This window comes from Zingiber officinale, chromosome 4A (assembly GCF_018446385.1).
Source record: "Zingiber officinale cultivar Zhangliang chromosome 4A, Zo_v1.1, whole genome shotgun sequence".
Taxonomy (NCBI): Eukaryota; Viridiplantae; Streptophyta; class Magnoliopsida; order Zingiberales; family Zingiberaceae; genus Zingiber; species Zingiber officinale.
Genome location: NC_055992.1, coordinates 116,082,016 through 116,101,389, shown reverse-complemented (window position 1 = coordinate 116,101,389; position 19,374 = coordinate 116,082,016). Strand labels below are relative to the sequence as shown.

The following is a 19,374-nucleotide window of genomic DNA, read 5'->3' as shown; positions in this document are numbered from 1 at the left end:
GTGAGAAAGCAGAATAAGAAGAAGGAAGAAGAGAGGTTTGCTAAGGTTCTGGAAAAACTCTCTGTCGATCAAGCAAGAGGCTGTGTTGTTGAGCTCTTGGCTGAAGCTTCCTTCTGTCTTTGCATTTCGCTTCGTGGCTGTAAGTTCATTTGCTCAATCCTTTAGCCACTGAACTCTGTAAGTCATTGTGCTTTATTTTCAAACCTATTCTGTGACTTTTGTGGAGAGGTTACTCTACCGAGAAGGAGAAATACTTAGCCGAAATTTGTCCGGGGTGTGATCTACCGAAAGATCAAGGGATCGTCCACCTTATGGACACGCCGAGGAGTAGGGGCAAGTTATCCCCGAACCTCGTATATACTTGTGTAAGCTGTGGGTTGGTTTTCTTTTCTTGCATCAGTTTTTGTTTTTGTTTATTTCCGCTGTGCTAACAAAGTTTTGTGAGGAAATTGATTGAGTTTTTAGTGGAGGCTATTCACACCCCCCTCTCTAGCCATCCGAAGGTCCTAACACTCCACTCGCCAGGACGAGAGTTGCTGCACTCTCATCTTGAGAGCCAACCGGATGTAGGCCGTGGTTTTCCAATTCTTTAATAGCAACCGCCTCGATCTCGGTGTTCTGAAGCTTAGCAAGGCCGGACATCTGAGGACGCAGCATGACTTCGGTTGCAAAAGAAGTAGAAAAATCAGTTAGAATCAAAGGCAAAACGTACATAGAATCTCTTACCTAAGTTGGTCAGGAGCCCAATGTAGATCGGACTCAGGCCAAAGATGTATAACACACCCTCAAGCAGCAACTTGTGGATGTCATACTTCTGGCCAACCAACATGGATGCGGCATGAAGGTAGTCCGAGCGACTCTTGTATTTCTTCAGGTCGGGTTGAGGTGGTAGGCCGACCTGCCAGCGAATCTGGAAGCTCGGCCACTCAGGGAGACGCATAAAAAAGAAGTATTCCTTCCAATGTTTATTGGAAGTCGGTATTTTGTCAAAAAAACACCAGACCGATTCGAGACTGAAACAGAAAGGTACCCCAGTTTGGACTGTTTGGGATAATAGAAGTAGTGAAAAGCTCGGGGAGTCAGAGGGATGTTGTTCAGCCGAAACAACACAATGACGCTACACATAAGGCGAAAGGAATTCGGTACAAGTTGCAGAAGGGGAACACGAAAATAATTACAGACTTCAATGATGAAGGGATGGATGGGGAAGCGGAGACTGACCACAAATTGGTCCATGAACAGACAGATGATGTCGGTCGATGGTTCATTTGGCCGATCGGATGGGGAAGCTAAAATGATCTCGTGATCAGAGGCATGTAGTGATGTCAAAAATAAATCTGACCCAACGATCAAACCCGAGTCAATTAAAAAAAATTAGGTTCGAATTAGAGATTTTTTGGGTTCGGGTCGAGTTCGGGTTGGTGGATTTTTGAGTTGAAAATTTTCAAATTGAGTTTGGGTTAACCCGAATTTAAGGTTTAGTAGATTTTTTGGGTTAAATTAAATTTTATTTTAAAAATTAAGATACTTATATGTATATTAATATATCAATGTAGTACGATAATGATAGAATATTAAGATAAAAGTGAATAATTATAGAGAAAAAAATTTTAAAAAAAAAGTCATTTGGAATCAGGGCTATTCAAGTTATTCATGTTATTTGGGTCATATTCGGATTGATTGAGTTCGTATTCAGGTTCAAGAGTTTCAGATAGTATTCGGGTTCTCGTCGAGTTTGGGTTGGGATTGCTTTTTTAAAAAAATTCCAACCCGGCCTAACTCATCCCTACCAAATTGACACCCCCCTTAGGTGAGCAACTATGGACGACATCCGACTTGAGTCATTACAGATGACATTATGCCAAATCTCATTTTTTTTTTCTCTTATCTCCATGCAACAAAATAAAATTTTCTCTTCTGTTTTTCTTTAATCACATGCAACAAGCATTGTAGTACTGATTTTTAAAACCAACACAACTAAAATGCATTAACATGTGGTGCCATTTTTAAAAACCAGCACTACCTTATTACCGATTTTAAAATACAATACTACATTAGTACTATTTTTTAAACAACAATTTGGTGCCTTGTTGTTTATTTTTAAAAATCAACAATGATGTATAAAGTGAGGGCACCAAAGTGGTTATTTTTTTAAAATAACACCACAGGAGTAGCTGATGTATTTGAACTGTGATATTATTTTTTAAAAGAACAGTATAACAGTGGTGACTGATGTATTTAAACTATGATGTTAATTTTTAAAAAAGATATTAATTTTTAAAAATTAATACTACAATAATTATTATATGCCATCAAAAGAGAATGAACAAATAATTTTATTTTGTTACATACAAATATGAGAGGAAAGAGGTAAGATTTGCCATAATGTTGCGTTTGATCAGCCATATCCGTCGTTGATCTAAAGGTGTAGAGAATATCATTTTTAATATAAAAAATTGATATACTATCTGACTCCTGTATCCAACTAAATGTGTGAGACGTCCAAAAGTAATTAGATGTCCGGATGTTTGAATAATTAATTTAATATCATAAGTTAGTTTGTCTTTTTTAAGAATTATTTTTATTTATTGAAGAATAAAATTTATAAATTTATTTATTAGTATTACTCATATTTAAGATAAGCAAATCACGTGATGACACCTGTCAAAGCCCCAATATAAAACTACACAGCAGCCACACTTAATTAGTTTAATTTGCAGGTTAATTAATCCACGTGGACGTAGCGTATCTAAAACTAAGATTCGTTCAAGGCGTTGGCCAAATGGACCTCACGTGTCAAACCAACCTCCAACGACCTATCTCACGTGCTGTGTTATTACATTCAAAAGCTCAACGAACAGTTCTTATACTCCTTAATTCTAAATCCTTTGTAATTAGCAGTCAAACGTTGGTTAGCCAATTCCCTCCTAATCACAACCACCAAATCAAACCTTCATTAAAAAACTGACATCATCATTAACGCTAGCCACCATCATTTAATGAAACATTAATCACCCTAATTAATCTATTTTAAATTGCATTATGTAATTTAAATAACAATAATAATTCATAATCACTCTTCGCCGTATAAAACGTTTCCTTCCCCGTCGCTTCTCGCTCCCTCCATTGCTTGCTGCTGTTTCTTCTCATTTGCCCTCGCCGGAGTTCCCTTGGCCGTCCGGCGATAAGCGATGTCTCCGGGACTGAAGGCGGAGGATTTCCACCCTCATCCCGTCAAGGAGCAGTTGCCTTTCGTCGACTACTGCCTCACCAGCCCCCCTCCATGGCGTCCGTTCCTCTTCCCTCCTTCCTCTTTCTCTATCTACTTTCACATCTAAAGGTTGTGCGCTCTGACACTGTTTATTCTGCAGAAGAAGCGATTCCTCTGGGGTTCCTGCACTTCCTCGTGATGCTCGGCACCACCGTCCTCATCCCCACCATTCTGGTGCCGCTGATGGGCGGCGGAAATGTGTGATTTTTTTTTTTGGCCGATTCGGCCGTCCTCGCTCTTTTACTACTGATTCCTTGGGCGAGTTAACCCTAGGGTTTTGAACGCTCCGCAGGAGGAGAAGGCCAAGGTGATACAGACGTTGCTGTTCGTCTCGTTCATCAACACGCTGACGCAGGTCTACTTTGGAACTCGCTTGTCGACGGTCATCGGCGGCTCCTACACCTATCTCCTCCCGACCATCTCCATCATCCTCAGCAAGCGCTACGCCTACTTCATCGACCCCTACGAGGTCTCCGATTGCTTACCGATTTTCGATTTTGCATCTTCCCCTTTTGTTCCGTGAACTACAATGTGCGATTCTTCGAACTCCTTCCACTTTTTTGGGGTTTTTTTCAGAGATTTGTGCACACAATGAGGTCGATTCAAGGGGCATACATCGCCGCATCCTGCTTCCAGATAATCGTAGGCTTCTTCGGCATCTGGAGGATTTTTATAAGGTTCTTCCTCTTCACTTCTCACAAAGGGCTTACTTTTCTTGCTATTGCCTTCTCAATCTCTTCTCCTGGCTAGATTTCTAAGCCCTCTTGCTGCGATTCCTTTTGTAACCCTATCGGCTCTTGGCCTTTTCTACTTTGGATTTCCCAGCGTGAGTACTTCCCGTTTGCTGTCTTTTTGCTTGAGTTTGCGTTCTATGTATCATAATACTTTGCTTGTGCTTGCCTTTCCCTTTCTGTTCGATTAGGCTGCCAATTGCATTGAAATTGGGCTTCCAACAATTATTCTCCTAGTGTTCTTTGCTCTGGTAATTTCGCGTATATATGGCTGAATTTTCATTGCAGTATTGTGTATGTATTCCCCCAAACTGAAATAGATCTTTGCTGCAGTATCTACCAAATGCAATGAGTGGAAGGAGAGTGATCTTGGATAGGTTTGCGTTAGTTATTGTGGTTGCTATTGTTTGGTTGTATGCATATATTCTCACTGTGGCTGGTGCCTACAACAATCGACCTCTACAAACTCAGCTTAGTTGCCGAGCAGATCGCTCTGGTCTTATCGATGGTTCGCGCTGGTATTTACCAAATATCCATTTTGTTTCTTGCTACTTCAGTTGCCAAAGTTTGTGTCTGATAGATATATAAACAAACACAAGTATACATTTTTGGATAAGAGAAATTATGATCATTTTGTATATTCAATGAATGCAAAACTATTGACAGTATTTACTTGCAGGTTTAGAGTTCCATATCCATTCCAATGGGGAAGTCCCATCTTTCATGCAGGCGATTGCTTTGCCGTAATGGCTGCTTCGTTTGCTTCACTTATTGAGGTTCATTTTCAGTCTAACTACTTGCATATTACATAGTTTTGATGGCTAGATAGTCTTCATCTTCCATCATCGATACATGTTGAGGATGTATGTCTTTGGTGTCTATCTCAAATAGTTAAGAGTAACACAACTTTGACATGATGACATAGTTGTGATCATCAACCGATAATTTGACACCACACAACTCTGATTGTTATTCAATATAAAATCAGAGTCTCGTTCGATGTTTCATGCTACTTCTATTTCCGTTTACATTTTGCTATGAGTCATCCATAGCATTGGGATACACTCACTAAAAGCATGGAAAAAGATCAGATTTAGATTTTACTTTTCTCTTCAATTGCTCTATACATTTTGGCATTTCAGTCGACAGGCACTCTGATTGCTGTGTCCAGACTCGCAAGTGCCACGCCTGTCCCACCTTCAGTTTTCAGCCGAGGCATCGGTTGGCAGGTATCTTACATTTTAACCTACTGGCTCGTGCGTCTTGTTCGTCGATTGAGATTGTTGAATCGCAGGGAATAGGAATTCTGTTAGCCGGAATGTTTGGTACCACAACCGGCGCCGCCGCATCGGTGTAACAATCTAAACTCTGCCTCAGAAACTAACACTTTGAGCATTTAGAAATACATAGGACCTGACCATGAAGCTACTTGAACAGTGAAAATTGCGGTCTGTTGGGTCTGACAAAAGTCGGAAGCAGAAGAGTTATTTTGATATCGACTTGGTTTATGTTCTGCTTCTCGATTTGTGGTGGCTCACTTCACCTTCCTTCAATTACTTCGAGTCTTCGACCACTTCTATTTCTACTTGCCACGAGTGTTCTTACGCTTCTTTTATTTTTCCCCTTATCGACTACTAGGAAAATTTGGAGCATTTTTTGAATCGATACCATTGCCTGTGTTCGCCGGAGCGTACTGCGTTCTCTTTGCTTATGCAGGTTGTTGGTGGCTACTTTCTTATCGGTTGAAAATCGTCTACTTTCGTTTCGAGTGACTAATTCCTTTGCCTTTTCTTCAAGCAGCTTCTGCAGGACTCGGATTCCTTCAGTTCTGCAACATCAACTCCTTCAGGACTAAATTCATCTTAGGCTTCTCCTTCTTCCTCGGTTTGTCGATCCCGCAATACTTCAGGGAGTATTATCTGCTCTCCGGTTTAGGACCAGTCCACACTGGTTCCAGAACAGTATGTGTGGATATATATACACTTCCAAGTTATACGAAAGAGTTCGATCGGTTCGATAAGAACTTTAACTTCTGCTGCAGTTCAATGACATGTTGAACGTGATCTTCTCTTCGCCGGCGACGGTGGCGGCGATAATCGCCTACTTCTTGGACTGCACTCTCCACCACAAGGAAGAGTCGACGAGGAAAGACAGAGGCTGGCATTGGTGGGAGAAGTACAGGACGTTCAAAGGCGACGTTAGAAGCGAAGAGTTCTATGGCCTTCCTTACAACCTCAACAAGTATTTCCCTTCACTGTAGTCGTGTAGGATGCTGCTGAATGATCGTGTGGAACTTCTTCAACTTTTTTTTTTTTTTTTTTATAATTTTATTTTCAATCATTTTCTCAATAATTTTGTATGTAGAATGCTGTACGACTGTGTGTAACAAAAGAAACATAGTTTTAAAATCTTGGCGATATCTGTTTAGCATTTTTTGCAAGCGGATCCTGCTCAAAATCCGCAACGAAATGATCCGTCGCTAATTGGACGCATCGGGCGGTGGAGAAGGATGACGCGTGGCAGACGGTCCTCAATTTCTCGATCAAATTTAGGATGCTAGAGCTTAGAGATTTTCCTTCCATTTTCTCTCTCTTCTCGTCGTTGTTCCTCGTCGACGGTGATCTCCCCGTGGAAACAACCAGCCAACGCTCGCCACCGTTCGTCGCTGCCTGTCTGAAAAGTCTTCCGGTCCTTCTCTTTCGAACCTCTTTGATCAACCCAGATCCCAATCTTTGTCGTCCGATCTGTAGCCCTAGCCACACAAGCCATGGCTTCCTCGAATTCGACTCTAGCGATGTCCTTCTCCGACTTCCCGGAAGACGTTCAGATCAATATCCTATCTTTCCTCTCCCCCTCCGAGGTCTCCGCCTTCGCCTGCACCTCCCGCCGCTTCGCCGCCCTCTGCGGCGCCGCCGCCCCCAATAGCCCCCTCTGGCTCGCCATCTGCGAGCGCCGCTGGGGATTCCGCACCCGGCCCCGATCCTGGGTTTCGTCCTCCGCGTCCTTCGCTCGCCTCTACAAGGCGCTCGACCGATGGGAGCACCTCATCGGTTTCTGGCGCCGCATTGGGCACGGCGGCCCCGGCACCCCGCACCTCGTGTTCTTCGAATGGGGACCCTCCTACATTGCCGGGTCCCGGGTCTCCCCCGCGCCCGACGCAGCCGGTGGTGGCTACGGCGTCCTCAAAGTGCCCTTCCTTTGGCTGGGCCTATCGCAGCACGGCGAACTGGTCAGTTTCCTCCACCCCGGCGGTCGACTTGATTCATCCGCAGATCTTTTAGGCTCGGTTTCGGATTCCTCTAGTTCATCCTCGGGCGTAGTAGATCCTGACTTGGTTCCTGTCAGCGTGAGCTTCATGGGCTGCAGCCATTTCGTGGTGGAAGAGAACAGAAGCTACTACGCCGACGCTAGGGAAGTTGACTCCATCGGGGTTCTGGAGGAGATCGAGACATCGTCGCCTCCGGACAGGTTGATGTCGGAGATTTATCAGTACTTCGCAATTCGGACGAGTCCTGGTGGTGATAAGGCCATGAGAAGGCCGAGGAAGAAGGAAAGGGAGCGCTTTGGGGGGCGGCACTTGTGGGAGGCAGAGCATTTCGTCAAGATCAACAACTACTATCCCACACCAGAACGGCCATTACAAGGCTTGTGGAAGGTGCTTCCTTCTCTTTCCTTATTGTTCTTCTTTGAAAATTTAATCTTTTTTGTGTAACATTGCAAAAGAACAACACACACAAAATTCTAGCTTTAGAGCTTTGGAATAAAAAAGATTTTAGTAAATTATGGAATCAGAATTCTATAATTTTAGTGAATTCCTTCCTCTGAAAACTTAGATACTAGAACTCCAATAGTTTAAAGATTTGGGATTTGTGATCGACATAGAAATTAGAATTATAATAGGTTAACGATTTCTCAGCATCAATTGAATTTGCTTTACATTTTCAAGAGAATATACTAGAGCAACTTAACAAGCAATTGAATAAATGATTATCCAATTCTCCTTCTCTCAACACAAGGAATACTATTTTATTCTTAAGAAACTCATTGTTCTTATGGAATTAGAATTCTTTTATCCAACTAAATGAGTTGCTCACAAATCCCTATAATTGTTTTTTTTTTCTGTGTAATACTAATGGATATGGCCTCATTGATAAGTGTTGCAAGATCTCTTGCATTTTGAAACCCTTTATATATGAAAGAATGAAAAAGTGCTATTGTTATTGTTGGTGTTGCTGTTGAATAAGAAGCTTTGGTATCTTAATGCAAGTATTTAATTTATTCGGAGCTATTAAAGGGGATCCATTTTTTGAGCTAAACAAGATTTCCTTCTACAGGGGTTCTCTGAGGACATGATACTTGAATTTTACCTCTTCTCCTACGATGATATCGGTGGCATTACATGTCGGAGAGTGGGCGAAGCAGGGGAGCAATTCTCCGGTTATTCTCCTGTTTTCTGGACTTCCAACACCACATTCCTTGAATCTCCATTTTCCAGCGACGAACAGGACCTATATGCAAACCGTGAGCATATATGCCCTGTGAATGCAGACGGGAGAAAAAGCAGCGACTCCAGTGGAGTCGTCTCGCGCATTCTCTGTATCAACTCTTCTTATGACTTGGTAATTCCTGGCTTATCGGCCTCCTCCGGTGATCCTAGAAATGTGGAGGGTAGAATATGGGAATACGACGATGGAACTTTCGGCTTTGGATTTCTTCGAAACAACTATATAATCGACTTGAAGCATATTGCTGTGAATGAGTTTCTCCTTGACATAGTAGAGGATTTATAATCCTTGTTTAAGTTACTTGTATAAACTATAGACTGATCATTTCTTTGTCCCGTGTGCTTATTACCGAGTGTGATAATGTCAATTGAACTTCTTTGATGTTTATATAGGCCCAGTAGAAGCCCGTGCCCGTTTAAATAGCTCATTACAAGCCCATTAGATGCCCATTAGAAGTGAGCGAAGGTCCATTAGAAGCCCATGGACACCACAAAGTGGTTTCTTTAAATAGCAGCAGCTATGTCCAATCCGTAACCCTTGTGGGTCGGTGGCACTATGGCTGATGTCGGCGACGCATCTCAGATCACCAGCGGCGAGAATGCTGGCGACCAGGGGAAGCCGTCGGAGACCTTGCCTCCTTCCGGCCTCTCAGGCTTCTCCCTCAGCATCTGGCCTCCATCGCAGCGGACGCGGGACGCCGTGGTCCAGCGCCTCGTTGAGACCCTCTCCTCCCCTTCCGTGCTCACCAAGCGCTACGGGAGCGTCCCGGTGGACGAGGCCGACTCCGTGGCGCGCCTCATCGAGCAGGAGGCCTTCGACGCCGCGCACTCCGACGGCATACGCGCTTCGGACGACGACGGGCTGGAGACGATACATATTTACTCCAAGGAGATTAGCAACCGGATGATCCAGATGGTGAAATCTAGGGCTTCATCTGCCTCATCCATACCCCCCATTCAGGACGCGGCTTTGGTGCGAACCGAGTCCCCTCCCACTGCTAATGGCGCCGAGGACGAAGCTTCTTCAGCAGAACCGGTTGCTTCTTGAGTTCTTCCTTCGCTTTTCTCCCCTACCGGTAACTTTGCTTGGCCCGGCCTTGTTTAAATCGTACCTTTTTGTTATGATATTGGAATACTGAGTGTTGATCTCGATGACCTGAGACTTGATACTCCAATTATGTACTATGATGTCTTGAAGTTGAACCTTATAAGGGTTTCTTCTGCTCTCAATCCAATTAACATAGTCTAACACCGAGTTTGAATGCTCTAATCGAAATTTTATAGGGTTTGATGTGTTTGTTTGAATTAGACACTGACAAGTTCATTGCTACTTCAAGTTTTTCATGGAATAGATACGATATTTGGACTTTACATGCTCCTCCTTCATGAAGGATGGTCAAAAATTCCTCTTTTGAGGGAAAGAAGGATTCTTTATAATGCAATAGATTCATTGGCAGTTGAAACTGCATGCAATAAAAGAAAAAGTTAGAATTTTCTTTCATTGAGGAACTTACAAGTTATTGCCTAGGAGATGATCTTGCATTCATTAAACGGTTATTATGTCAGGCATATGCTTTTTAAGATTTTTCATTTTTTGTTTGGATAAAATGGTCAAAAAAGCATCATGATCTTGCATCATGTTTCAATAATATGTCAAGCAGGAGATTATCTTGCATTAAGTAAAGGTTATATATACATGTCTTTGGATTGAATGATGATGATATCAATTTTAGTAGTCATTGCATTGCAATGGGAGTGTTTGAACAGTTGGATGACAATCCACACTGATTATGGTAGTCAATATTAACAATCCAAATCCCTGATAGGATTCAAATTAAGTTAGGATGTTACAACTCTCTAATTAGATTTTATGACTACATAGGGTTACAAGTCACTAGAATATATTTTTATCTCATTTGATTTGTGAGGTAGAATGAGCTGACCTTAGTTGGATCTATTGAATTATAGTGAGTTTTGATAGGGATGAGTTAAATTGTCATCCCTAATTAAAAGTTGGTAAGATGGCCAAAGAGATAATAATGAACTCAATTGTCTTAAGAATCATATACCTGACAAAGTAACCATTTAGTGAATGCAAGTATTTGATTTTTATTATTTGGTAATTAACACAAAGTCCAATTTAAGAATATTCGTTGGAGCAAAAGATGATATCGCTCACCCCAAACGACCCAGTATCGTTGGTCCTATGGTAAAATATAGGTAAGTAAATCACAGGAGATATTTTGCTCTAGCTCAAAGGCCCTTTGTATGAAGGTGGTTAAGCATCCAATGAGGTATTTCACACCCGTTGGAAATTGATCCCAAGATCTATTGGAGCAAAAATTCATGTAGGTATCAACTAATCTGAATAACCATTTATTGAATGCAAGTATTTGATTTTTATTATTTGGTAATTAACACAAAGTTCAATTTAAGCATATTCATTAGAGTAAAAGGTGATATTGCTACCATAAATGATCTAGTATCATCGGTCTTACGGCAAATATAGGTAAGTAAATCACTGGACGGACATATTTTGCTTAGTTCAATGGTCCTTTGTATAAAGGAGGTTAAGCATCCAATGAGATATTTTATAACAGTTGGAAATTGATTCCAAGATGTATTGGAGCAAAAACTCAGGTAGGTATCAACTAATCCATGGGGCGTTCATAAGAATAGCCTATTCGTGATAGGTATCAACTAATCCATGGGACGTTCATAAGAATAGCGTATTCGTGATTCTTATCGTAATTTTGGTATATAACATCATTTATCAAACGATCTGATAAAACGATTTAATAGTCTGAAAAAGATGTTTGTATTTTGAAACATAATGATTCAAATTTGGAGACATATCCTTTATTTATATATTTTGGCAGCAGTTGTTTTTGAACATCAATAAAAGTTACCGTGTTCTCAATGAATGAATTTAGTATTCACGTCCAAAAGTAATATTATTGTTTTTCTGAATTATTGTATTGATCTTTTTTTTTTTATTAAGAATCAGATTGTCTTGTATATGCAATAATAAAATTAAAATAAACTGAGAAGTGAAGGTGGCAGCCATGGTTTGCAAAATTGCGAACGTGGATCTTACGATTCAGAATACTAATTCGACTTTGGATCGAACAAAATCATTTTTTATAGTGGAATTGTAGAAGGGTCGGAGTAATATCGTAGAAATTTTAGGGGTCATAACTTTTAATTCGGATTAAATCATAAGATCTATAATATATCAAATCTAAATATATATTTAGGGATCTATAATTAATTACTGAGTAAAACATTCTTAATTTTAAACTCAAAACTACAATTGATTTTGTCGTTTAAAGATTTTTTAGAGGTCGGAAAGATTTTTAATCTTGTTTTTAGTTATTTTTGGATTATTTTATAATTTAAGTTGTTTTTATCTTTTGTAAAGTTAGAATTAGGGTTTTGAGTTGGGTTAATCATTATCACTTTTACCACCATCAGAATTAGGATTTTGAGATTATTTAAACATTAGTTATTTTTAGTTAGTTTTAATTAATAATATTTTATCATTTCTTATTAATTATTTTTAGTTAGTTTTAATTAATAATATTTTATCATTTCTTTTTCCTAAAATGATGAGTTTTGGGATATTTATTAACTAGTATTCTATGAAATCAACCGGTATTTAAAAGATTATTTTTTATGTTCGTGTTCAAATTAAATATTTCAATAGGTCAATTGCTTAATGCTTTGTTAGCTAAATAAATTAAGGTGGCGTTTGGTTTAGAAGTTTTGGAGTGAGGAAATGGATTCATTTCCGAACTTTATGTTTGGTTGATGGGAATGGAATCAAGATTTTGGAATGAATCTCAAAAATTTGGATATGGATGGATGAAACTCATCCCCTCCCTTGGGTTTTGATAGAATGAGAATAAGAATTAAAGTGGTGTTTGATTTTCTCCTAGGAATCAGAATGAGAATAAGTATCATAGTATTATGGAATGAGAATGGGTATGAGCTTGAGTATCATTCCTAAAATTAATGTTTGGTTAGTTAAATATTTTCAATCGGAATGAACTTAAATTTCCTTTTTTATCCTTAGAAGAAAATAAAAGAAAAAATTAGATGGAAGATAAAGTTGAATATGAGAGAAACATATGATGAGAAAGAATGGTGAGAGAGAAAGTGTGATGAGAGAGAAAATGTGATGGGAAAAAATGAAGAGAGGGAAAGTGTGATGAAAGAAAATGAAGAGAGAGAGCGTGATAAGAGAGATTGAGAAGAGAGAAAGTGTGTTAAAAGAGAAAGAGTGATGGGAAAAAATGAAGAGAGAGAAAGTGTGATAGAGAAAATGAGAATTGAGAAGAGAAAGTATGATGAGAAAATGTGATGAGAGAGAAAGTGTGATAGGAAAAAATGAAGAGAGAGAAAGTGTGATGAGAGAAAATGAGAAGAGAGTGTGTGATGGAAGAAAATGAAGAGAAAGAAAGTGTGATGAGAGAAAATATGAAGAGAAAATAAGGTAAGAAAGATTGAGGAGAGAGAAAGTATGATGAAAGAGAAAATATGATGAAAAAATGAAGAGAGAATGAAGAGAGAGAAAATAATGAGAAAGAGAGTGTATGATGAGAGAGAATATAGAGAGAAAATGGTAGATAATGTGTGATGAGAGAGTGTGATGGAAGAGAATGAAAAGAGAGAAAGTATGTTGAAAAAATGAGGAGAATGAAGAGAGAGAAAATAGAGAATGAAGAGAGAGAAAATAATGAGAAAGAGAGTGTATGATGAGAGAGAATATAGAGAGAAAATGGTAGAGAATGTGTGATGAGAGAGTGTGATGGAAGAGAATGAAAAAAGAGAAAGTGTGATGAGATAAAATATGGAGAGAGAAAGTATGTTGAAAAAATGAGGAGAATGAAGAGAGAGAAAATAATGAGAGAGTGTGTGTGTGATGAGAGAGAATATAGAGAAAAAAATGATAGAGAATGTGTGATGAGAAAGAATAAGGAGAGAGAAAGTATGTTGAGAGAGAAAATGTGATGATAAAATGAGGTTGAGAGAGAAAATGTGATGATAGAATGAGGAGAAAGAAAGTATGATGAGAGAGAACAAGGAGAGAGTGAAATGGAAAATAAATGAACAAATATATTAAGGGTATTTTCGTCCAAAACTTAATTTTTATTACCATTCCATCAAAACTCAAGGGAGGGGGTGGATTTCATCCATATCCAAATTTTTGGGTTTTATTCTAAAATCTTGATTCCATTCCCATCAACCAAACACAAGGTTTAGGAATGTATCCATTCTCTCATACATAGAGCCGTCAATTTGGGTTGGGCCCGTCGGGTTGGCCCGTCCCGCCAAACAATTTAAGCGGGTTTGGTTGGAATTTTATCAACCCAAGTCCGTCGTGGGCCGACCCGCCTAGGCCCGCGACCCGCGCGGGTCGGCCCGCTCGGGCTTGGGTTGGTCCGCGGGTTGAAAAACACATGTAAGCTAAGTTTTAGGCCAATTTATTATCTTTCTTTGTTATAATTTTAAAATAAAAATAGTACTTTTCATCCAACATAAGTACACGTTTGTGTTTATTTATATTTAAAATACATGTTTATGTATACATTTAATTGCAGAAAACTTTTTCGAAGTAAAATGTTGAAGATATGAAATATTTTTTAATTTTTTAAAAAAATTTTGATAGGCCCGCGGGTTGGCCCGCCAAACCCGCAACCCGCCTTAGAATGGGTTGGGTTGGAAATTTCCCAACCCGCCAAGTTGGCGGGTTGGCCCGCCTCGCCCCGCCAAATGGTTAACCCGCCACGGGCCGACCCGCCCCGCCACGGGTTGGCCCGTTTGACAGCTCTGCTCATACCCAACCTCTAAACAAAACGCCACCTAAGTTTGTACAAAAATATCCTTAGTATATTTGTTCAACTTTTCTTTCATTTCACTCTCTCTCCTTGTTCTCTCTCATCATACTTTCTCTCTCTTCATTCTATCATCACATTTTCTCTCTCAACATACTTTCTCTCTCATCACACATTCTCTACCATTTTCTCTCTATATTCTCTCTCATCACACACACTCTTTCATTATTTTCTCTCTCTTCATTCTCTTCAGGGGTGGATCTACATTAGGACATGAGGGGGACACGACCCCCCCCCCCCCCCCCCACCCAATTTTTTAATAACATAATTTTATAAAGAACTTTTTTTAAATTTTATTAGTATATATATTATTTTACCTTATTTTAAAAGATATGTATAGTTAGTGTAATGGTAAGTTTTATTTTAACTCACCTCTTGAGTTCGAATCTTTGTAGACTGAATTTAAGTTTTTTTTCTCCTTTATTTTTCACATTTGAACTAAATATATATTATGCATTTTGAAAGTTTGGAGAGATCATTATTATATAATACATTTAATAAATATTTTCATCACTTAATATACGACCCCCCCAACATAAAATCCTATATCCGCCTCTGATTCTATTCTCATTTTTTCATCATACTTTCTCTCTCCTCAATCTCTTTTACCATACTCTCTTTCCATATTTCTTCTCATCATACTTTCTCTCTCTTCATTCTCTTCCATCACACTCTCTCTCCTCATTCTCTCTCATCGCAGATTCTCTAATAATTTTTCTTTGTATTCTCTCTCATACACTCTTTCATTATTTTCTCTCTTTTCATTATATCCTTATTTTTTCATCATACTTTCTCTCTCATCATACTTTCTCTCTCCTCAATCTCTCTTACCATATTCTCTCTCCATATTTTCTCTCATTACACTTTCTCTCTCTTCATTCTCTTCCATCACATACTCTCTCTCCTCATTTTCTCTCATCACACTTTCTCTCTCTTCATTTTTTTCATCACACTTTCTCTCTCATTACATTTTCTCATCATACTTTCTCTCCTCAATCTCTAATTTTCTCTCATAACACTTTCTCCCTCTTCATTTTTTCCTATCACTCTTTCTCTTTCAGCACACTTTCTCTCTCATCATACTTTTTCTTTTCTCAATCTCTCCTATCACGCTCTCTCTCCTCATTTTCTCTCATCACACTTTCTCTCTCTTCGTTTTTTCTCATCATACTTTCTCTCTCATCATTCTCTCTCATTATATGTTTCTCTCACATTCAGTTTTCTCTTCCATCTAATTTTTTCTCTTATTTTCCTCTAAGGGTAAAAAAGAAAATTTAGGTTCATTCCGATTGAAAATATTCAACTAACCAAACATTAGTTTTAAGAATGATACCCAAGCTCATACACATTCTCATTCCACTATACTATGATACTCATTTCCATTCTGATTCCTAGGAGAGAATCAAACGCCACCTAAGATGGTGTTTGATGCATGGATATGGGAATGAGGAATTGGATTCATTTCCAAAACTTGTATTTGGTTGATGGGAATAGAATCAAGATTTTAGAATTAAATCTAAAAATTTAAATATTGATGAAACTCACCTCTTCCTTTGGGTTTTGATGGAATGAGAATTAAGGTGGTGTTTGATTTAGGGGTTTGGGAATGAAGGAATGGATTCATTTATAATACTTATGTTTGGTTGATGGGAATGAAATTAAAATTTTAGAATGAAACATAAAAATTTGGATATTGATGAAATCCACCTCCTCCATTGGGTTTTGATGGGAATGAGAAAAAGAATTAAGTTTTGGATGAAAATATCCTTAATATATTTATTCAATTTTTCTGTCATAGTATTTTTTTCTCTTCTTATATTTTCTCTCTCCTCTTTCTATTATCACATTTTCTCTCTCATCATAATTTCTCTTTCTGAAACTTTCCCATCATATATTCTCTCTCCTCATTTTCTCTCTCTTTCTTCTCTCTCATTATATTTTTTCTCTCGTCATAGTTTCTTGCTTCGTAATCTCTCCCATTATATACTTTCTTTCCTCATTTTTCTCTCTCTCCTCATTTTCTTTCTCTTTATTTTTCTCTCTCTCCTCATTTTCTCTCTCTTCCTTCTCTCTCATCATAGTTTTTTCTCATCATAGTTTCTCTCTTCTCAATCTCTCTCATTATATACTTTCTTTCCTCATTTTTTCTCTCTTATCATATTTTCTCTCTTATTATACTTTCTCTCTTCGCATTCTCTCTCATCATGTTTTCTGTCCTATCACACTGTCTTTTCTCTTTTTTTTTCTCATCATATTTTTTCTCTCCTCACAGACTCTCTATTCTCATTTTCTTTCATCATGTTTTCTGTCCCATCACACTTTCTCTCATCATATTTTCTCTCTTCTCATCCTTTTTAATTATGCTCTCTTTAATCACACTCTCATTCTTCATTTTTTCTCATTACACTTTCTCTCTCTTCATTTTTTCCATCATATTTTCTCTTTTATCATATTTTTTTTCTCATATTCAACTTTCACTCATATCTATTTTTTTCTTTTATTTTTCTCTAAAGATAAAAAAGAAAATTCTAATTTATTCCGATAGCAAAATATTCAACTAATCAAATATTATTTTTAAGAGTGATATTCATACTCATTTCCATTTCACAATACTATAATTTCCATTCTTATTCAGATTCTTAAGAAAAAACTAAACACCACCTAAGTTTTGGATGAAAATACTCTTAATATATTTGTTCAATTTTTTTCATGTTACTTTCTCTCTCCTTATTCTCTCTCATCATATTTTTTTCTCTCCTCATTCTCTTATTATACTTTCTCTCTCCTTGTTCTCTCTCATCACACTTTTTCTATCATTTCTCTCTCATCACGCATTTTCTCGCATTACATGCTTTCTCCTCATTTTTTTTCTCATCACATTTTCTTTCTTTTCATTCTTTTCCATCACACTTTCTCTCTCATTATACTTTCTCTCATCATCTTTTCATCATGCTTTCTATCCCATCATATACTCTTTTCTTATTTTTTATCACATTTTTCTCTCTCATCATTTTCTCTTATCATGCTTGCTCTCTCATCATACTTTCTCTTATCTCAATCTCTCTCATCACACTCTCTCCTCATTTTCCCTCATCTCACTTTTCCTCTCTTCATTCTCTCTTATCACACACTCTATCATTTTTTTTCTCATCACACTTTCTCTCTCTTCACTTTCTCTCTCATCATATTTTATCTCTCTTCAATCTCTCCCATCACACACTCTCTCTCTTCATTTTCTCTCATCATACTTTCTATCTCTTCATTTTTTTCCCATCACACTATTATCATATTTTTCTCTCGCATTTATTTTTTTCTCTTATTTTTTTAAAGGTAAAAAAGAAAATTTAGGTTCATTCCGATAGAAAATATTCAACTAACTAAACATTATTTTTAAGAATGATATTCATGCTCATACCCATTTTCATTCCATAATACTATGATTCTCATTCTCATTCCGATTCTTGGGAAAGAACCAAACGTCACCTAAGTTATCTTGTGAACCAAGAGAATATTTTTGAAATTGATGCGATTATTGTATTAGTAGAAATTTTATACTCTTTAATTTTGTAATATGATAAATATAAATATTATTGTGTGTTATTGTAATAGAATGTTAGTTTAAATTTATACATGTAATAATTGATGTCAAATGTGGTAATATAATCTATACTAATTAATTTAAATTTGTACATGTAATAATATCAAATGTTATGTTGAATGTAGTGTATATATAAAATTATTAATCTATATAAATATATAAATGACCTTTATGGTATGTATATATAAAATTATTAATCTATATAAATATATAAATGACCTTTTAGTTTTTTTTAAATATTAATTAAGTATTATAAAATTTTAAGAATTTTTAGTAGGATTACATAGGCAACATCATAACTGAAAATTTGGACCACCTATATAATGATTTTTAAATAAAAATTAATAAAATTCTCAAAGTTTTCCCACTGATATCCTTTGATTTATGTCTTGTTTATCTGCGAGGATGGAAACTTAGTAAAATTTTGATGGTGAAAAACTTTCCCTTATCCATCAATAGTTTTTTTTATTTGGATAGAAAGTAATTCTCTCTCTCGTGCACTCCATTCGTGGTGGTAACACCTTATGTGCTAGTCACTAGACTATTCCGAATCCGAGACGACTCGTGCACTTCATTCGTGATTGGTCCGTGGATGGTGGGCCTACTAAATATAGAAATTTTACACCATTAAAAGATTTTAGAAGTCCACATTTACACCATTATAAGATTTTAGACAGTAAATATACAAAATTTCAAGCATTTATACCTAATAATGTTGTTTAACCTATAAATACACACTTGTATTGATTTTTTTTTTATGGCACAAGAGTTATACCTTTCTAAAAATAAATACTCTTATAGAATCCATCCTTTCAATGATCGGTCTCCGAAGTTAAAATTAATTTATAAATTATATCATAATTTAAAAAAAAAAAAAAAGAAGATATTTTTAAGGTCTTTCAAGTTTTCCACCACTGAGATCATTGAATGACATGCCAATCTGATGATTCACCAACCTTACCATCGTGAAGTTCAGAGCAACCCTTCCCGACCTCCCTTCACAGTTCACACAATGCCTTTGAACCACTCCTCGCCAAGACAACGCAGATGTTTGCCGTGATATAACATAAAGGATCAAACATATTTTCAAACATGGTGGCCAGTAAGAAACTTTTAGGAAATCGGACCAGCTCAATCATCTCTAAAATTAATTGATTCGAAAGATTAAAAATCTGTGCCAACTTAAAAAAAAAATCCAAGTAAAATATTTAGAGCACAAAGAATAATCAAAGGGGCAATCGGTTGAACCTCATGTCAAAGTGAGGACACAACTTGCCTGGTTTCTTATTGCCCCTGGCAGCCACCGTAATGTTGTCCAACAAGTTCGTCTTCATGAACGAGAAATATGGAAACAACAATGAAAACTTAACAAA

At 37.6% G+C, this 19,374-nt stretch overlaps 3 protein-coding genes across 3 annotated transcripts; all 3 read left to right on the top strand.

Annotated features, from left to right (window-relative positions):
• Positions 1-3,112: 3,112 nt before the first annotated feature.
• LOC121970708 (nucleobase-ascorbate transporter LPE1-like) lies at positions 3,113-6,410 on the top strand. Its single transcript, XM_042521598.1, has 14 exons — positions 3,113-3,288; positions 3,372-3,469; positions 3,564-3,740; positions 3,848-3,948; positions 4,022-4,097; positions 4,194-4,253; positions 4,336-4,520; positions 4,682-4,778; positions 5,145-5,231; positions 5,297-5,355; positions 5,440-5,531; positions 5,641-5,718; positions 5,803-5,963; positions 6,044-6,410. The coding sequence occupies exons 1-14, from the start codon at positions 3,192-3,194 to the stop codon at positions 6,260-6,262; spliced, it is 1,587 nt and encodes a 528-aa protein (XP_042377532.1). The 5' UTR covers positions 3,113-3,191; the 3' UTR covers positions 6,263-6,410.
• A 165-nt stretch (positions 6,411-6,575) lies between these two features.
• On the top strand, positions 6,576-9,736 carry LOC121970706 (F-box protein At3g12350-like). Its single transcript, XM_042521595.1, has 2 exons — positions 6,576-7,657; positions 8,337-9,736. The coding sequence occupies exons 1-2, from the start codon at positions 6,770-6,772 to the stop codon at positions 8,790-8,792; spliced, it is 1,344 nt and encodes a 447-aa protein (XP_042377529.1). The 5' UTR covers positions 6,576-6,769; the 3' UTR covers positions 8,793-9,736.
• On the top strand, positions 8,915-9,736 carry LOC121970707 (MFP1 attachment factor 1-like). Its single transcript, XM_042521596.1, has one exon. It carries the CDS (start codon positions 9,063-9,065, stop codon positions 9,552-9,554), a length of 492 nt encoding a protein of 163 aa, XP_042377530.1. The 5' UTR covers positions 8,915-9,062; the 3' UTR covers positions 9,555-9,736.
• Positions 9,737-19,374: the final 9,638 nt, after the last annotated feature.